The sequence below is a fragment of the Athene noctua genome, chromosome 15 (genome assembly GCF_965140245.1).
Source record: "Athene noctua chromosome 15, bAthNoc1.hap1.1, whole genome shotgun sequence".
Lineage (NCBI taxonomy): Eukaryota > Metazoa > Chordata > Aves > Strigiformes > Strigidae > Athene > Athene noctua.
Window position 1 is genome coordinate 19,251,513 of NC_134051.1, and position 19,279 is coordinate 19,270,791.

At 41.6% G+C, this 19,279-nt stretch overlaps 1 protein-coding gene across 6 annotated transcripts in view; it reads right to left on the bottom strand.

Moving 5' to 3' along the window:
- The window catches only part of ARHGAP17 (Rho GTPase activating protein 17), a 47,586-nt gene that overhangs the window by 6,994 nt on the left and 21,313 nt on the right, over positions 1–19,279 (bottom strand). For 5 of the 6 annotated variants that reach the window (XM_074919821.1, XM_074919822.1, XM_074919825.1 and 2 more), the window contains exons 2-18: positions 17,669–17,708; positions 13,508–13,612; positions 12,614–12,690; positions 11,413–11,524; positions 11,145–11,221; positions 10,306–10,417; positions 9,497–9,565; positions 9,255–9,336; positions 7,030–7,157; positions 6,522–6,633; positions 5,877–5,958; positions 5,340–5,420; positions 4,504–4,617; positions 4,146–4,237; positions 3,852–4,008; positions 2,387–2,629; positions 297–460 (exon numbers count right to left, since the gene is read on the bottom strand). In XM_074919821.1, the coding sequence (XP_074775922.1) occupies positions 297–460; positions 2,387–2,629; positions 3,852–4,008; positions 4,146–4,237; positions 4,504–4,617; positions 5,340–5,420; positions 5,877–5,958; positions 6,522–6,633; positions 7,030–7,157; positions 9,255–9,336; positions 9,497–9,565; positions 10,306–10,417; positions 11,145–11,221; positions 11,413–11,524; positions 12,614–12,690; positions 13,508–13,612; positions 17,669–17,708 (1,847 nt within the window). The remainder of the gene's footprint in view (positions 1–296; positions 461–2,386; positions 2,630–3,851; positions 4,009–4,145; positions 4,238–4,503; positions 4,618–5,339; positions 5,421–5,876; positions 5,959–6,521; positions 6,634–7,029; positions 7,158–9,254; positions 9,337–9,496; positions 9,566–10,305; positions 10,418–11,144; positions 11,222–11,412; positions 11,525–12,613; positions 12,691–13,507; positions 13,613–17,668; positions 17,709–19,279) is intronic. The other variant, XM_074919826.1, reaches the window with a different exon arrangement.

The window sequence follows — 19,279 nt, forward strand, 5'->3', positions numbered from 1 at the left end:
GTGTATTATCTAATAAAAGCGATACCAACAGGAAGCTGCAGGAACAGGTACACAAGTTTACGAATCAAAAGCCTGTGAGTGATTTTGTTTAACAGTGCTGGTAACGTTACCATGAGCATCCACCAAAGTCCAAAAGTCAGAGACGCATTTATAGCTAAGGCCTTAGCGAAATGCAAGCAGAGTAAACCGTTGTCTATAATAAAGGAAGAGACGCTTATGAAGTTATGTTGGTAAGCGTTTTTGTGGGACATAAAGCACTGGAAATTAGTGGCTTGAAAAGCAAATGAAACACACACCTCTCCTCATGGAATGGGGACTGGGACCTGCCGCGTTCTGTGGCTGATTAACAGAAAGCTGATTAGTGCTACTTGCTGACTGGTTCTGGGCAGTGCCCGTGTGCCCGCCGTTTCTCACGGGTGGAGGAGTAGCTGAAGACGTGCTGTCCTTCGATTTTGAGGTACTGAAAATTAAAAATCCTACATTAGAAGATGACTGTAAAATGCCTTCCCAGATCAGCTGCGCCCGTTCAGGTTTACATTACGAACTGTACTACAGTTCTGACCCTTAAGCTCTTCAGAATAACTTCTGCACTGCCTTGTAGGTACTCACAGCCTGAAAGCTGCTACAGCTTGTCAAATTAGTGGCCAGTAGGCTTTAGGCAAGCCTGTACAAAAGGTTAATTACCGAAATTAAATCAGGACTCCGGGTTCTGCAGGGTCGCAGGACCTGTTTGAATGCAATACTGATACCTAGGGGTATGGCCTCTGGGCTAACGCCCCTTCAGTGCGTTTGCAGATCCTTTAAAAACAGACTCCCAACGTGAAAGTTCATACAAAATTACTTGCCCAATTTCCTCATTCAGATACACCCATCACCCCCATTCCTATTTGCCTTTTCAAATACCCTGTCGCAGCATCGCATCCAACTCCCTGCCAGACCTAGCACTAAGGACCGAGCGATGGCAATCGGTGAAGCTGCCCCAAAAAACCCCAAAACCACAAAGGACATGAACCATCTTGCTACACACAGGACATGGGGAGGCGGATGCAGTCCTACTGCTGAGATCCCCAGGGACTGCAAGAGCCGGCTGTCCCTTCACGGACTGGCTGAAATCTTCTCTCCACTCTACCTGGAATTAAGTTTTTACCTTGCTGGGAGACCAGAATTGTTTCCAGGGATCAAGCCCTGTAAAATCTTTGAAAGTGAGATCAGGGCATCTCAGCTGTTCCTGACCTTTGGCTACAAAGACAACAGAAGAGGGGGAAACCACAGCACTAGTATGAACCAGCCAAGGCGGCATCGAGCACTGCCCCCTCTTCTTGCTACGCACTTGCAGTTTGCCCTCACCTCATCTCAAAAGGACTCGCACCTTTCAGTCACCTACTGGCTCAGTGCAATCCTAATTTCTCCAGATGCTGCGAATAAATTTCAACTACTTGAATGCGGAGTTTGTGCAGATTTTAAATGCAGCTTTTAGACGCTACCCTCAAGGTTTCATTTTAGCTGGCTCTGCCACAAAAGACATCTGTGGAGGAAATATTAGTCTGTGGGGGATTTCCGAACGAGAAAAAAAAAATGTTAAAGTGTCACTTGAGAACAAAAGCTGTTTGCAAAAGAGTCAGTGCTGCATCAAACCCCACAGTGGTGTTTTACCACAAGACGCTATGCGAGAGGGCAACGTTTAGAGAGCACTGCATGTGGTTGTTACATCTCTCAGACCACAAAATATTGAAAGCAAAGTGCTGCTTTCACCACACATGAAAGGAAGAGTCAAGGCTACCCCCATCAGTCTTGGAGTTCGTGTATATTAATACTGGGGACATGACTGCACAAAGTTTCAATAGTAATTAAGTAGCCTGTATACACGCTTGTCCTAAAGAAACTAATCCTGAAGTATGATAAATTGACTTCCAGTTTTCTAGCAAATAAGTCTGGTCATCACTAGCACTTGCTACAGACAAAAAAAAAGACACATATCCAGATAACATGTACAAGAAACAACAAACAAGACCAACGGGTTTCTAGTATTGCCACTGGTAGGTTTTGTTCTTTCAGCAGCAAACTGATAGTCGTACTGTGTGGACACCTCTCGGGTGTAACTTGGAAAGGTCAGAATGGGTAGGAAGTACGGTCTTTTTCAGTATTTTTCATCACCACTTTTTTTCCCTAAGAATTCTCTTCTTTTAGAAGATCAGTTCTGGAACGTGCAGAAAAAGGGATGGTGTTTCAGAAGGTAACTCTGGAACAACAGGCATGGCAGGAGAGCTCCTGCTGCTGCCCCCCAGGACAGGCACTGCTGCCAGAAGAGGGGTCCTGGGACCCGACCCATCAGTTTGCTGCTGAAGCAGCCTGCTAAGCCACTGCCAGCTGAAGCCGTGCCGCTTACCTGCCATCCTCATTTCCCGGGCTTTGTAACTGTTCTGCTGTGCCAGCAGAGAGAGCAAAACCAGCACCCACCGGGCTTGTTTCAGCCACAGAAGCTTGTGAGTGCTGCTCCGCTCCAGCCTGAGCCAGCACGCCAGGCTCCGTGGGTGGGAGTGGTGGCTGGAAAGCAGGGGATGTGTGCTTTCTATTTATAGTGCCACACCTCCGAGGGTTCCCTTGGAAGTCCATAACCTTGACACCAAAGCTACAGAAAGAAGAGAGAGTAAACACACCACGCCAGCCCACACCAGGTCACTAAAGCAACAGGACAACTGGATGTTACAACCCACGAAGACAAATGCAACCCCCTGTTGCTCAGCATGCAAAGCAGCAACAAGGAAAGCTTCAACTTTCTGCATATAACACCACTAATGTTAAGACATGCAACGTGTTTGGCTTATCCACACGGAGGGGTAAGCAAAACGTAAGTGGAACAAACTACTCAATTACATTTGAAGACAGACATTGATGACAATGAGGTCAAATGACTCAGTAATTTTACATGGGAATACATACATTTCCTTCCATACCAGGGTACCTCCTCACTGAATTATATTTTGCCACGTGAATTTTGTTTCTATCACACACTAAGCTGCAGTGCAGATTTCAAGACAGACAAAAAAGCCCCTGGATATACGCTATGACTGCTGTTTGAAGGGAACTATGGATAGATGGACTCAAATTCTAACAGATTTTAGAATGCATACAGCACATTCACTCTAGGATTTAATCTTATTCTTCTTGTGTTAAAGACGGTGAATCTTGAATTGATTTTCTTCTTCCTCTGCCAGTGCTGATAAATTTGCATGTGGCTAGCTACAGTTAACACCCAGGTAACAATTTAATATTTGCATAAACAGCTAAAAACAAAACAGCACATCACTTGAATATTCATGATATGAGTGATAATAAATGAACGTTACACTACATGTTATATGGGAAAACAGCACGTTTTGGTTTTACTTTTAGCGTTCTACTGTTTGCTGTGGCATACTGTACCATCATCAACTCAGAAGTCTTATCATGAAGGCACCAGGTAACACCACCTCAGCTTATGGGCTTTGAAAAAGAAGCCATGGAATATCAGAAGTTAGATACTGATAGATGCCACCATATACACTTCTGTTTCAGTGGATTTTAGACCCCCCCAAATCTGTAACAGGAAAATGGTAATTGGAAGCAGTAATTATCTGCTTGGTTTTTACTATGCATACTCTATAACTGGAAGCAAATACCATTACATTACCTTTGAACCTTCCTCAGGCTGCAACAACACAGGGGGAAATAAATCACTATTGTTACCGACAGTATTTCCATGAAATCCTCCTCCTGAGACCAATAAAAGTGTGTCCGATGGCAGCCTCCTCAGCAGCCCAGCTCCCAGGAGCAGGCTAATAACTGAAACCTAACCCGAGAACAAAACATACCTTTCCTTCTTCAACAGATCCCCCTCCATTACAGTCATACTGACAGGCCTCTTCCGTTCCAGTGTCCCAGAGTCATATTCATTCCCAGTGTGTGACAAGTGATTTGAATTAACAGCAGGAATCGCAACAAACGCCCCAGACACGTTGAAATCTTGATCTGAAAGAGAGGCAGGCAGAATGCATCCCAAGACATGCATATACAAAATGGTGCCTCGATGCAAAGATGTTATTGGAGGTTTACCTGCACTGGGTTATCACAAATACAAAATTCTTTTAACTATGGCAAGAATTTACCTCCAGGGAAGAACCAGTCTGCATGCTGAATAATTGGCTCGATAACTGCTACCACGTGGACTGAAGTTGCTGCTGCCATTTCAGCAAGGGATCTGCAGAAGAAATTGGTAAAAAGCTTTACACAGAGGTCTGTCAAAGGAAAAATAACCTAGACTGTTCAGTGACGTTCACAGCATCTGAAAACACCCCTAAAAAGACACAGACCCAAAAGGATCTGGAGACACAGGCTGAAAGAACATTTGAAATATTTTTTAGGCAAACTGTTGCTGCGAGTAGCCTACATGATTTAAAGCTATGTGACAAGAAATTCTACAGCTTCATGGAAGTTCTGGTTTGTAGCTTTCCTAAAACAACTTACCCTTCATTCTTTGCCCATAACAAGTTGGGGCCCAAGACTATTGCGACGTTGCTGGGTGTCATTTTGTTAACATCGCTGTTCTGTGCAAGCTTTGCTAAAAATTTTATTAAATACCTACAAAAAGAAAAAAAATAATAAATTAAACAGCAGAAACTAAAGAGCATTTTTTGTCGAAAGGAAGCAAGTAAAAATTCAAGAACTTGTAAAGACAGCTCCCCAAACCCCAGAAATAAGATGAACAGCCTTCTCGCTTGGTAGCTGCCACTAAGTTTCTACTCATGAACCAAAAAAGTTGAACTGAGCAGAAAGGAAAGCATCTCCCACCAATGGAACCAAAACGGAACTACAGAACTATTATATTTTCAGAAAAAAAAAACGTTTAGGTTGAGATGGCCTACTTAACAGCTATTTTCATATCCTATGATGGAACTTCCACACTTCTAAGAGTCACCAAAGTTGGTTTTGTTCTGACTCATTCCCAAAAGGTAAAACCAAAAGGAAAAACAACACATGTAAGATACGTCCAGGTGATTTCTAAAACTGGAAAATACAATGAAGAGCACAGCTGGTGAAAAGCCAGGTCCCGCTGCCAACAGGATGACCCCTAAGTAGAAGGGTTCCACGTATCCCTCTTTCACTGCCGTCAGCAGTGAATTAACTTGACTGAAAGAGTCTACCACCACCAATGCACACATAAAACAGGGTGTCCTTTTACAAACCTAACTGAATTTGACCAGGAAAAAACCCACCTGGATTAGCGTTTTGATTAATCATCTTTGAAATGTAGTATTCTAGCAAAGTGGCTGTACTGCAAGTCAACAGACATTCACACATACCTGAAATTAGCATGATAGTGCTTAGGTAATCTGTTACAAATTCTCCATAACTCTTGTAGCTTCTTATCCTGGTCCTGAATGCTGAAAGGAAAAAAATAATTCTGTTACACCTTACTTTCAGATCAGAAATTCGTTGTTTCTGCAGTGAACAAAGATGACTGTATAATCTTCCATTTATGCCAAATAAATTCACTGTTTTGTATTCAGTAATTCAGCAACCTGCTCGTCAAATCCCTGAATTACCTCTATCTACAATGAAAGAAAACTTAAGCATCAACACTATGCAGCCAATGGTCTGAAGCAGCCCTTATGTTTAAACAATAAAATAGATATTTCACCCCATTTTTGTGCAATTACTATTAAGCTGAACCACAAAACTTGAAATAATTTGTTACACAAAATATTTACTTGTTAGAGCAAAAATGATAAAGTAAACTATGTGAGCTTGGTCTTGTCTTCTGAATTCATATATGAAGAACCCAATTTGATCAAAATAAGCAGAATGCTTTCTTACGTAGGTATTTTTAGTGTGCTTACTTTGCAGCTTGTGTCCATTCTTCATACAGACTGTAGGTCATCAGAGGTTCTGGCAGCTCTCGCAAATAGGATTTCAAGGCCCCTGCAATGCAGACCAGAAACAGGCTAGCTGCTTAGCTGCTGCTTTTGGTTTTCATTTAAAATTCTGTCCTCAGATGTGCTATTTTAGCTCTGCAGTAGGACCCAAGTTCCAGTGAAACAGTGGGGAGACATGACACTTCCACAATGTATCTGCTCAACACTTAACATAAAAGGTCTCCCAGCATTTACTGTAATTTGACAGAAACATGTACCATGAACCTATGAGTCACCTCTTCAGAACAAAGACCGACATATGGCTCCAATCTCCCTTGATCACGTTAACACTCTTGTCGTGAGAGGAAATATCACATTTGGATTACTGTGATCACCTGAATGCTAAACGCCGCTGTCACGCAGACACGAACACATCCAGCGTGATGAGCATGTGTACCCTATGCTTCTGTGTGAAGTTGTTCACTGTACTGCCCTTTCACTGTGTTTTCATTCATAGTTTGTCTGCAGAGATCAACACCTTACACTGCAGCAAGCCAACAGTTAAACAAACAGCATAAACTCGTGTTGTACCAGTTTATACGCGGTCTTGATTCAGAACATTCACCATACCTGCAACGGCATGGGGATCAGAATAAAATTCATCAAGCTGGGAAGTTGAACAGTCCAGGGCAGCTTTCAGCTTTTTTAACTTGGAGGCTCCAGCAGCAATTCTGAATAAGCCCTGCACGTTAAAAATAAAACGTATTTGACTGCTAGCAACACATTAGCACAAGCAGAAAACAGCAGAAATTTTATGACAGCGTCTTTCAGAGCAGTTTCAAGTTTGGTGTCTTCTCCTTACAGTACTGTTCTGACCTAGCTGGCTCTTCACGTGTCACTGCTATCAACAACGTTTTAGTCACATCTCACCCTTGGCCCATTGCTAATTTTTCATTCTAGGTGCATTCACCTCAGCACTATCTGAAATATCTTTGCAGGTTACTCTGTTGCAAAAGACTTATCATCAACACCAATAAACAAAATTACTTAAGCAACTTGTTAAAAAATACAGACACTAGTCCAGGAGTTTGAGCTCTTTTTTCCTACCCTCCCTAGCATGTGATATGGTGTTACCTACCTCCTCTCTCATTCCTGTTTCCAAAAGCATCATTACACAGGCTTCAATAGGGACTGCAATTTCACGACCACTGCGCTTGAGATGCTCTTCTAATGGAGTTCCAAAAGCTGGTTTTTCAGTCCATTTGTCTAGTTGGAGAGTATCAAAACACTGAGCAAAATATCTAACAAACCCTTGAATTATGTCCCAGACAAGACAAGAAGAAAGTCTCCAGTACAGAAAAGGAATTTTCAGAATAAAGGAGTTTTACAGCCCTTGATTGGTAAAGTCCCCTATACCACGAGTAAAGAGAAAACGAGCCTGCTGGTGTTCAAGAAAAAAAATACTTCTGCATCTTTCTGGTTGGAATATCACACAGAAATCCTTTGTGTAAATGGAAGCACATGCCCCATCAGGCCCCAACACAAGTGCCACCACATGACTGGAAGTTACATTAATTCCGATCCACCAAGACACCAAAAGGCTTAGGTTTGCAAGAGTCTTTATGAAAAATTTTGTCCAGATTGCATCACCTGGGCTGAACTTAAGTTTTTAACCGTATTTAATGTGTATACAAGCTGAGCTGTTAACACAAATTTTATTGCTGATTTAAGGAATCAGCAATTTAAAACGGATATTAATAGCCCCAATGTCTTACATTACAATTATCACATTAACAGCTCATCAGTAACACTTGCACAAATTCTCAGTTCAATTTCTCAATTGTTGCTTAACTTTGAAAGTCAAAATTGGCACAAGTTTCTCCAAATTGAATGTGAATTTCTTGCTTCCTACAATTTATTTTTTCACCCCTTTCTGCTGCCTTAATAGAAAAAAATGCAGATGTAAAAGGTTATTGTTAGTACAGATGCATTATTCTGTTTATGTGGAAAAAAGGTCAAGAAAGATGAAGACTTCAAGGGACACACTGTGCTTCCGCACAGGATTTTATTTACCCTTTTTGTTTACAAAACCTCATCAACTACATCCCTCATAAGGCTTTGGTTCCTCTCATTCATTAACACACCGTTAGAGGCACGTGTCATTTTCCCCAGTTGTGCACGTTACAGCAAACGTTAGGACAAAAAATCCCAGGAACTGTTCAAAATCACAGTAATTTACACAACAGCTAGAAACACTGCTGGAGTCATGCACTACACTTAGATCTCCAGACACTGGACCACGCAGACACCAAGCCTGCTAGCCCACCTCCTAGGAGGCTGATCTGCTCTGAAGCATTTGTCCTATGAAGAGTTTGTACAGAGCAGCTGAGCAACACTAAAAAGAGTGAAAGGAGTCGTGTCTGTACAGAGAACCTTCCAGACAGCTGTAACACAGCCCTGACGCCGTGTAAGCATCGTTTGTTTGCATTACCTCATCTCCCACCACATTTACAGACATTCTGTGTCATCTTTCAGCGAGATGCTTGTATTTATTTGTATATTTACATGCTTCGTCTTCTACAACTTGCACGTGGTCCATAACTGAAGGTACCTGAGCCTCGTTCAGCTTTCGTTATGTTTTTTCCTCAGACTTTGTTAGGTCTACCTCTTGTTCAAAGCAATTAGCAATTAAGAGACAGTACAGCCAGTATTTAGGACAGCAATTCAACACCACACAGTGCATCTTCATACCAAACCATCAACGACACACCTTAACTCCCACTGACAACGGAAAGCTTAGGAGCATGGGGAAGAAATGCAGCTGTATTGATAGCTTCCCTTAAGTGCTGGTACTCCAGACAGTAACATGAACACTGCATTAGCCAGCTCTAGTGCAGTGTGCACACTGGGAAAAAGGATTGCATAAAAGGAGGAAGAAAAAAAGTCAAGCTCCTTAGAATAAGGGGAATTTTTCTGATAATCGCCTAGTAGTAATTCGAGAAGCAAGGACCCTAAAGAGTTCCTAAATCACAATGAAACTTTTATTGGCCTAAAAAGGCAGGTATGAATTAGCAAAGGGCACATGATATCAAGGAAGAAGTGCAAGCAAATAGAAAAATCCTTCCTTTACTCTCTTGGGTATCAGACAGATCCTTAATATTTTATTAGTGTGTTAAAATATGGCTGGAGAACTCCAGAGAACACAAAGATGGAATTATGCTTGGGAATGTAAAATTGTTAAGTAGATCAAAATGGCCTTATTAAGTAAGTCTGCATGCAAGAGAATCAAGATAAAGGAGGAGAATATTGTGCATAGGTGGCACAGGCAAGGAGAAGCATCAGCCAGAGCACAAGTTACTTTACCTTGATGGGCTTGAATTTCGGGTAGGACCTTTTCTATGACTGCTAATGCTTTTCTATGGTAATCTGCTTGTGCTTCTAATAACTGAGAACAGAAGCCACATTTTAAAAACAAAAAGAGCATTAGCCTCTGATGAGCACAAAATACAAGACTAGAAGGTTTAGCAGACAAAATGTCATCTTTGAGAACTGAGTGTCTATGCACGTACACGCTGCGATCAAAGTCACAGTGGAGAAGTACTCACCATAACAAAACATCGAGCGTACTCCCCTTCTTTGGACACGAAGTTATACATGTCTGCTGCTAGCTGATCCTTTGAAAAGCAATGCAAAACAGCAACGTCAAATTTACAGGGGCTTTTCAACTTAAACATACTTCTGTCTTTCTGTATATTTTGCCCACAGTAAGCCTGACCTATCAACTCCAGCAGTGCAGGAAGCCAGTAATCCACCTGCCCCAAGCAAAATGTTGAACTTTGTCTTACACAGCAAAGCAGTTGCCCACTTAAATCACCAACTGGATTGTATGGCAGTACGTTATTTACAGCCAATCCCTGCATACAAAGACAAGTGCTACTGAAAGGGGCTTGGTGCTCAGCTCAACTGTGGCATAATGTACTGTTCGACAACTGAGAACTGAAACTGAATGTGAACTGCTCAGAGTCAGTAATAGTCAGAATGTTCCTTTCATGTCAGCAGCTTGAATTTCATCCAGGCAGCTCACACTGCAAGGCTACTCAGTGGCTTGAAGCATCCAGACACCCTGAACGCTTCAGTCAAGGCTAAGATACAGTTCCTTCTTATAATTGGCTCAGACCAAAACAGAAAATAACATAAAATACTCATCTTAACCCCCCCAAAAGTTCCTTGTTAAATTAAAGCAATTCAAGACAGAGATCCACAAGCATTAATATACCTTTAAGCCATATAGTTTGTTAACAACCACATAATTTGCAAGTGCAGTACTCGGGCAGGCGCACAGACACAGGCACGTTCCGACTGCTGCGGTTGCTAATGGGAGACACGTAAAGGACAGACACTCATCCTGTCATACCTTGCATTGCTCTACTTTATTTCCAGCTTCGTCCATCTCTTCCTTAAGAGATTCTATTTTTGAAGGATGCACTTGAAAATTTGTTCCTGAAGTCTTGTGGGCTTGATTATACCTGTGGAAGAAGGGCTTTGGTCATTTGGTGAAAACTACTACTGAGCAAGAATCTGCATTTCTGGCTCCCTTGCAATGGCTTTCTTTTGACAGAAAAAAACCCCAATAGTTTCAGGGGTTTTCCCAGCAGAACTAAGGAGGGTGTTCAAAATACACCATTTATGACATGCTGGCATAATTCGCAAACAGATAAGCAACTATAAAAATCCACAAGAAACCCTGCGTTCTCCACAGCCCATAGCATGGGTGTATAAAACGTCAGAACTACCAATCCCAGAAAATGCTACAGAAATTATCACCCCAGTTGAAGACCGTTTAAAGGGACTTAAGACTAAAGTTGAACAACCTAGGACCCTACCAGTGAGACGGTTCGGTATAATGCTGTAAAAGCACTTGGTATGGTTCCAGAATTAGACTCCCATTCCTTATTTAAATTGACAACTTATGCAAACTGGACAGAAGATGAGTTTTCAGCATTTTTCAGAATTATACATTCTATATAGGCCAGTAAGAGCTCCAAAACCCTGATTCTGTTTAGATCTAGTAGTTGCGAGTCCTTTTTTGAATAATTTACATGTAGGTTTGTCTTTTTTCAGCAACATATTAACACACATGCAGTCCCATTTCAGAAGCAAGTACCAGCATTCGATGAGACGCCACGAGACGCCAAGAAGAAGTCGCCATGAACAGAAAAGGACCTAGCAATTATCACAGAAGTGATTTCTTACCTTCCTCTTGCAGAATCCCAGTCCAACACCAGCTTTGCAAGCTGTTTTCTCTGCTTCTGAATGTTTGGGATCTCTGTCTAAAACAAGAATTCAAGGCTTACATTTATTTTTAAATTGTGTATTGTAACGAACTACAGTTTGCACATTTCATACCCACTTTCCACCACTAACAGGACTCCTGGAAACAGTTCTATTACTAGCAATGAGATAAACCCTTTTTTCTCAGTTTATACATAAATCCATTTCTTCAGTCAGGCTGGTGACTTACCTCTGTTAGTAGATACAGCGGATCTAAAACTTCTCTTTCGATCTGGACTTCATGCTGAGAGAGCTCCATCGCCAGTTTATTCTCTGCATCACCGCATGTATCTAGCATTTTCCTTTAAGAATTATAGGAAGTTGTGATGTGAGTTACTACTGACTAAAGAAGAAAGATTCAAAACAAAATAGTGGGAGCCCTTTGTCATCTGCTACCCTTTTGGAAAGCTTTTGTCTTCTATAAAGCAAGGCACTACTTAATGGCACAAAACAAAGACTCTCTGCGCTGTCAAATTTGGGATAGGCAAGGAGTGTTATTAAACCTTTGTCTTCCAAAATTCCTTTGCATTACAAACATTTTTGGATCATCTAGGTGATCATACTGGTCCTAAGGGCAGAGAAGTTAGTATTTATTTCAAAGTCCATCCTTCTATCTCACCAGATGCGGGAAAATTGCTCAATGCAGCATTTAATTTTCATTTTGTCCTAAGCCCCTTTAATGTGAAGGAGTCTTAACACCATAATGCTAAGCAATCACATATGCTGCAGTCTCAAGTTCCAAAACCATGGTTTGACCTTTGTTTTAAGCTTGTTCTGAGGAAAAACCCTATCCTCTCAGGTTTTTATCCACGTTTAAATCTCCTGCAGCAGCTCACAAAAACGCACACAAAGGTTTTTACGGTCATTCTACGCCGTCTCCATTAGAACTGCCATCAGCAACGAGGAAACACATTTGCTCTAGAATTCAGCATACTGACATTTATTTGTTTCAGCCACTTTCCTGTAAGTTGCAAATATGCACTTTGCCAGGATAAGGAAGTTGGCATTATTTTAAACTAGAAGCCATTAATGCAAATTGGTGTTATTTTAAGTCATTAATGAAAACCTGCAGAATGCGGTATTTGCACTAAATTTTAAATTGAGATAATTCTACTAATTCACAAGGATAAAAGTAATTTTCAAAAGCTTTTAAGATAGCAGAGAATCAGAATCCTCTAGAAAGCAATTCTGGGCAAGACTAAAACTTGCCCCCAGAAGCACTCTGGAAGAAATGCTCGCTCACTTTTTCTCCTTTTGGATTAAGAGAAGGAATCTAGAAATATTAGTTTCATTAGCTTGAAAACAGCCTTTGTGTACCCAAAGTCTCTAATTAGAGCCCCGCAGGCAGTAAAATAACAGACTGCAACTTCGAAAGCAAGCCAGACACTTACCCCAACAGAGTTTCATCACTCAGCTGGACAGATCCTTCTTGCATATTTTGAGCAAGAGCTGTCAGAGGAAGTTTTTTCTATGGAACAGAAGGAACAGTGCCTAGCTTAGCGCTATTCACCCTTTCCAGGTTTCCCAGTACATCCCCTCTAAGATTTTTCTCTTCTTCCATATGGTTGCTATTATACACATATGCAGCTCATTCTCTGACTTTAAGAAAACGCCAAGTCAAAAAAAAAAAGTTTCAAGCCTCAAGACTCCTGTTCTCAGACCCTTTGAAAAGCACTTTCTTCTCACTCTTAGTTGGAATGACAGGCCCAAATATGTAACTACTGTCAAAGACAAGTAAACAGGTTTAACTTGAGATCTAAGCAACTAGCTTGTCATCTCTCTCCCTGCAGAGGTTTGTTCTGTGTGCCCCTGTTTTCAGGAGGTCTCTATTATTCAGTAAAAGAAGGGAACTTGAATGTTAATTATTTCTGGTTCTAACACCTTAAGAAAACCTATCTACAGCTTTGTTAAAGAGGGGCAGAAGCAAACGCGTACAGAAAAAACGTTTACAGTTAACTGGAGATGTCAGTACACAAGTAATTCTAAATATGAGGAGCTTGATCAGAGTTGCACAGCATCGCCAGGTCTCACGGAAGCTGCAAGCACTCAGCGCACTGCAGAAGCAAGTGAGTGTCTGACATTACGAAGGTACTCCAGGGTTGTGTTACTGTATTTGATGGGGAATTACAGCTAGCATTTTACCAAAGAATATCAACATGTGAGATGGCTTTACAGAGCTTTTCTCCCCTTGGCTGATTTGAAGCCTAGCAGCTGATCAGTATGGAGAAGGCCGGACTGTATTCAGACAGGTCTCAGAACACAAGCCAGAAGGCAATTGTACTTACATGTCTCTTATCAGGATCTGTACCATGTTGGCCCTGAAAACATGCAATTAATCGCTTCTGTGCAATATGGCAAACAGATCTCACAGTGTCAAGACGTCTCTCGATCTAGTCAGCAGGAGGGGGAGAGAGGAGGAAGAGAAAACAAAACAAAAAACAGAAGTTATTTCCCTGGCCTCAGCAGAAAAATCTTCCTCCTGTACCACACTTAGTTCTGGGTTGCATATTTCTCAAATTCTACAGCTTACAAGTTCAGATGCTTAGCAGAAGTGCCTGACAACAAAAACGCTTGAAAGAGATTTAAATTCCTTTTGTTTTCAGTGGTGCAGCAATTCAGCGGAGCATGCAGTGCTCCCAGCGCTGGAGAGTGGCAGAGGGAGGGAGAAAAACACTGTCTGTCCCTCCTTTTTGTCTCAGCAAAAGACAACCGGGTTGATACTTGCCATCTGAGATGAATGGCACACGCAGGCATCCAAGACACTAATTTAAGGAGAAAATTGTGGGAAAGCTCTCCTATTTTTTCATTGTGACCTTGTAAAGTAGAAGGCTAAAGACATATCTGGCTGCTGCTTTACACTGGGCCAAACCAATGTACTGCAAGTTTTCTACTGCGTTTCCTTCTCTGGCTGTTAAATGCAAGGACAAAGTGCCTACGTGCTAAGCAAAATAATATTTTCAGAGATATTAATAGGATTCAAAAGGGATGTGAAATGAAAAACAGCCATCAATGCACAAACAAGAATTCTGTTTATCACACCATATTTGAAACATGGCTTAATACATAGACTGTGAATATGACAAAGACATACATTAATAAACTGTTCTTTTAATGGATTTTAAGTAAGGAATTTGGAATATTTTATTTCAAAGAACACCAAAAGCAAACAGACTCATGAGGACTAGGACAGAACTGCTTATGGCACAGCTCTCTATGCACAGCACCAAAAGAATGCGGTTTATCTGCATTTTGATGACTCACCAAGAAAAAAAAGAAAGACAGGCCCTTTGGAATGGCTTCTATTTAAAAAGCAAGAAAAAAAAAAGTAGATTTCATCTGTAGAAATAATCTGGAGATTCCAGTTTTTGATACAGATCTCAAATCACTCTTATTAATTACATTTTCAGGAGGGCAAGAATTCTCCCCGGCTTTCCTATTGATCGGAAATACACATTAGCTGACAGAGTAGTAATTCTAGTGCTAAGTTATTACACCCTGTGTTAGCTCCTGTTAAAGGCACCATACCTGGATTTAAAGCAGGAGATACACCGTTGGCTTTCCCAGAGGCAGCAGACTGCTATGCTCTAATGAACATGAAATGCTACAAATTCTCCTTTGGAATCTTACCCATCCAGGTAAGAATGACATACTTCTTCCTCCCAACAGGTTTAGTTGGCACTGCTACAATGGGATATGTATATCCCTGAAGTGGTTACAGCTGGGAGGATGCAATTAGGTCCCAACAGAAGCAGCTAGTAAAAACTACAGCTACTGAGAGGGCCAGCAGATCCAGCAGGAGAGGAGCCTGCAGGGTGTGGGATGGGAGAAGGTGCCAGTGGAGGGAGGCACAGACAGGACCTGGAGAGGGCCAGCACCCATCGCTGCTGTTGGACGGGGGAGCCCTGGCCTGAACACACGAGCAAGTGCAGGACTGGGGTCCCCATTCCCTCTCAGAAGAGGGAGCAGCAGTTCTGCTCAGCCATAGCCTGGAGGAGCACCCGAAGCTGGGCCTTGGGGCTGTGCTGCCCAGCAGCAGGTTTTGTAAGTCCAAAGGGAAGGTGGAAAAGAACCATTATAGGAGGGCTGGAGAGTTGGAGAACTGAAGTAGGAAGACTGAAGTTTCACTGGCTACATGAGGCACAAAAAGCTCTTGACAGCCACATGATGAATCCAAGTTGAGGTGCTCAAAAAGCTTCATAAAAATCTATTAGAGTATGGTGCAGAGAAACTGCCCGAGAAGGCCTGCTCTGAAAGCACAAAGCGTTGCCTTTTATTTGCGGAGCACGTATCAACAAGCTCAAAATGAGGTCCACTTCAGAGAAGCCCTACGAAGATACATGAACAAGAAGGTACCGTCTGTGGTTTACTGCTGCAGCTAAGACAAATCATTTCTGTTGTGGTGGTGGTATTCAATTTTGAAGATAACATGTTCTAAACCACTGTTTGTGAAAGCATTTATTTTTGTTTGGTCACGTACTTAAGACTTCTCCAAATACTAAGCACAGGGTTTTTTCCCCACACCTGAAACACGGTGACACCCCGTAACTGAACCACCTTACGGGCGCCAGCAGACTAACGCAGCCCTTGTCAGCCACGCACGGTGCCTCACGTTCCTTAGAAAGCCTCTGGAGCATGCATCTTCCCAAGAGCCTCCTCCCAGGCAGCCGGAATGCCAAACTCAAAGGGCAGAAGACTGATAGGAGGAACATGACCCCAAAACTTTATAACATACTCGCCTCTCTGATCTGCTTTTTAGTTCAAAGACGTCAGGAAAACCATGAAGGACATTAATCTCCATTAAGCTACCTTTGAACTGAAAATGTGACCTACAGGCCATGCTGTCTGTACCCACAGGGCATCTTCAGTGTAGAAAACATTACACAAGTGCTTTATTATATGCTACAAGGGCATGCCAGAAAGTGGGCCTATTGTAGAAGCCTTTCCAGGACTGAATTATATTCCTTGTCTTCAGACAGGATCACATTCAACAGGGATACTTGAAATGGAGTATTACACTTCAGAAAACAGAAAGCAAGCTATGGCAATCCTATGTCAAAGCTTGAGCTAAATATAAAAAAGAACACTGTGAAACATGTTTATAAAGTGAACAGTACCACGCTTTTAAGCTCTTTAGTTAGATAAGAGCCTCCCTCCCCTCCACAATCCCCCAAGAGCAAACAAACAAGTGAGTAAATTCTTCCACTTGGGTGTAGCCAGTCTGCTCTGTGCCTGGGAAAGCCTTGCTTGCAAAATTTTTTTGGCAACAAGCAGCAGCACTTTTGGCTTTCACTTCTTGTTACTATTCTGCAGCTAACCAAGAAAACAGATGGGCCCTTGAAGGCTATCAAGGTGTTTTAACATCCTTTACGTCATTTAATTTGTACACTTCTCTTCAGAAATTAAAAACAGTATCGTCAAACTGTTATGGTTCAAATAAAGCAGGGTAAAATGTTTCAGAGCGGTTCATTTCACCATTGCTCAAGATGGCTTCATGTATTTGTGCCGAATTCAAGTTTTAAGGCTGATACATTCTCTCATCTTCTGCTCTAAACTGAACAGCTGGAGAGATCTGAACTAAAAGTACTTGCGTCATTTGTTTGGCTTCCATGTTTCAGATACAGGTCCTGAACTTAAGCATATTAAGATGCTTTGTAATCAATTTGAAATAGCCATGACCCCTGAGGTCCTGGGGAGCAGCTAGCCTGACTTCCCTTTGCCAATTTATGTCCTGCCTTTTTTTTTTTTTTTAAAGTCTTTCACAAAGTAACCAGAGGAAGAAAACTATGTAGAACAAGTCTGTACTCAACCTTGTTAATCTAACAGTTGCAACTAAAATTCCACCATGAAAGCAGTGATTGATTAGATGGTGTACTTTCAAAAAGATGACAAGTCTGCAAACAAATCACATGTCAGTGTGACAAATTTGAGAACCAGTATCATAAACTAAGTAAGAAGCATTTGTACACTTCTTTAGAGCAATTCCAGACTTTCAGAAAAAAATGTTGACATTATCTATTAGCAAGCAACTGTCATGTTTTTTGCCACTTAAGGCCCAAGCTGACCTGTTCAAGAGAAACAGAAGCAAAGACAGAAACCAGCTGTGCCTAATCATAGTTTCTTCCCAGCTCATCATCCTCCACCAGACTGGCAAGTCATTAGCACTAATGGTTCATAAGCTTAACAAGCTAGTTCATCTAATGAAAAGCAAAAATGTTTCCTCCTTCACTTTATCAAGCCGTATGATCAGATTCAGAAACAGATGTACCTGAGTTTTTCCACTCAAACTGTATCATAGTTTTTTCATGTGCTGAGAAGTCAGCCTTGTTTTCATCCTTGAGATTTGCAGTGATTTTTCCCCACACACATTAGGTACTCCATGAAACTCAGAAGGCTCAAACTTCACAAAGGGCATTTAAAAAAAATATATATGAACCGTGTTACAATACCTGCAACAGGTCTTCACTGAGTACCTCTGTCTTCTCAGCCCTAAGGGAGGAAAAAAAACCAGTCAGACTAATTAGCATGTTCAGAGTCAAAGATTGCTACAGTGCTTTCAGCAAAACCCGTTTGGTTTAAAGTTCTAATCCCATTATGACCCTTGCTGCCAACACCCCATGTTCACGACGTCCGTAGCAGGGGCGCCCGGCACAGCGACCGTGGATGGCCTGGGAAAGCCCGACATTCCCAGATCCCCCAGCCACAGCACGAGCCACTGCACCAAGCTCTAACGGTGTTTCAGACTGCTCACGGTTTAACACAGACTGAAATCCCCAGCAATTTCCCTAGAACGCAAAGATCTATTGAAGCAACTTCAATTTCACTCCATGTGTTAATCAGGTAATGTTATCAGTGCACCTGAATGTAAAGGAATATAAAGACATGAGAAAAGCAGGACAGCCAACCTCATCTGTCTGTATTTTACCGCTGCAGAGCTGTATCAGCCAGCAATCAGTGGAAATGAACACCTTCCCTTAACCTCACACGCACACAACCTTCATCAGAAATCTCCCACTACCTCATTTTACAGACTTCCATAATACTAAAATAGAAAAGATCGCTTAAGATTACTAAAAGATCATCAGAAGTTAACAGTATGCCCAGTAAAGGTCTACCCTCGATAGAAGACACACCTGAATACTTACACATACCTCCAGACAAAATATTGTTACAAACATACTCAAACCTCTACACACACAATTCCACACCTCCTTCCAATCTCAGTTTACACAAACTTTGAATTGTTTCATGTTGATACAGATTTATTTGGTGTTGACTCATTTGCTATCACACAGCTTTATCCTACCTTTGCTAGATCTATAAAACAGAGAAAGATAAATTCACCTGCGATCTCTTCTACTTGGCTGGTCACTGCTACTACACGGCTCTTGCTATAGAGGACTTGGAGTTACTCCAGCACTCTACTTTCCTGTTCAGAGTTTCCCCCGCTGCTGTCAGAGTTCCTCCTCTCCTACACTGACTTCCTTCTGATCCTGCAATCTGTTTAATAACCTACTGCAAGACTGGTCATGCGCAAAAAGTTCATTTTCTCGATCAGGCTTCATCACCTGAACATGCTTCCAAACGCATTATTAATTCACTTTGAGTTGGGTTTGGTTTATTTTGTTTTTAAGCATTTGACTTCAACTTCACAGCACATTCTCTGCTTGCACTATTTGTGAGCCATAAGGTGTTTAATAATTAAATACCAGAATACTGTAATGCTCAAAACCTCAACAAGACTAAGACAAAAGCCACTTAAATACTTCAACAGCAACATAAACTGTAAGAACTGAAGTATTTATTTGTTTAGGAAGACACATGAAAGACTGATATACTTCCACAAATAAAAATACTGTGATTGCAATGATTCCTCTTAGAGAGCAATTTTAAAATTTATTTTTATTTTAGTCTTGTAAGATCCCACCAGAAATTACACGGAAGAACTCGGTGTAATAACACTCCAGTTGTAGCAGCACGTTCTTAAACAGATTTTAATCTAATCTTAAGAGGCAACTACTACACACATCAGCTAACTGATCTGACAGAATAGAGAGCTA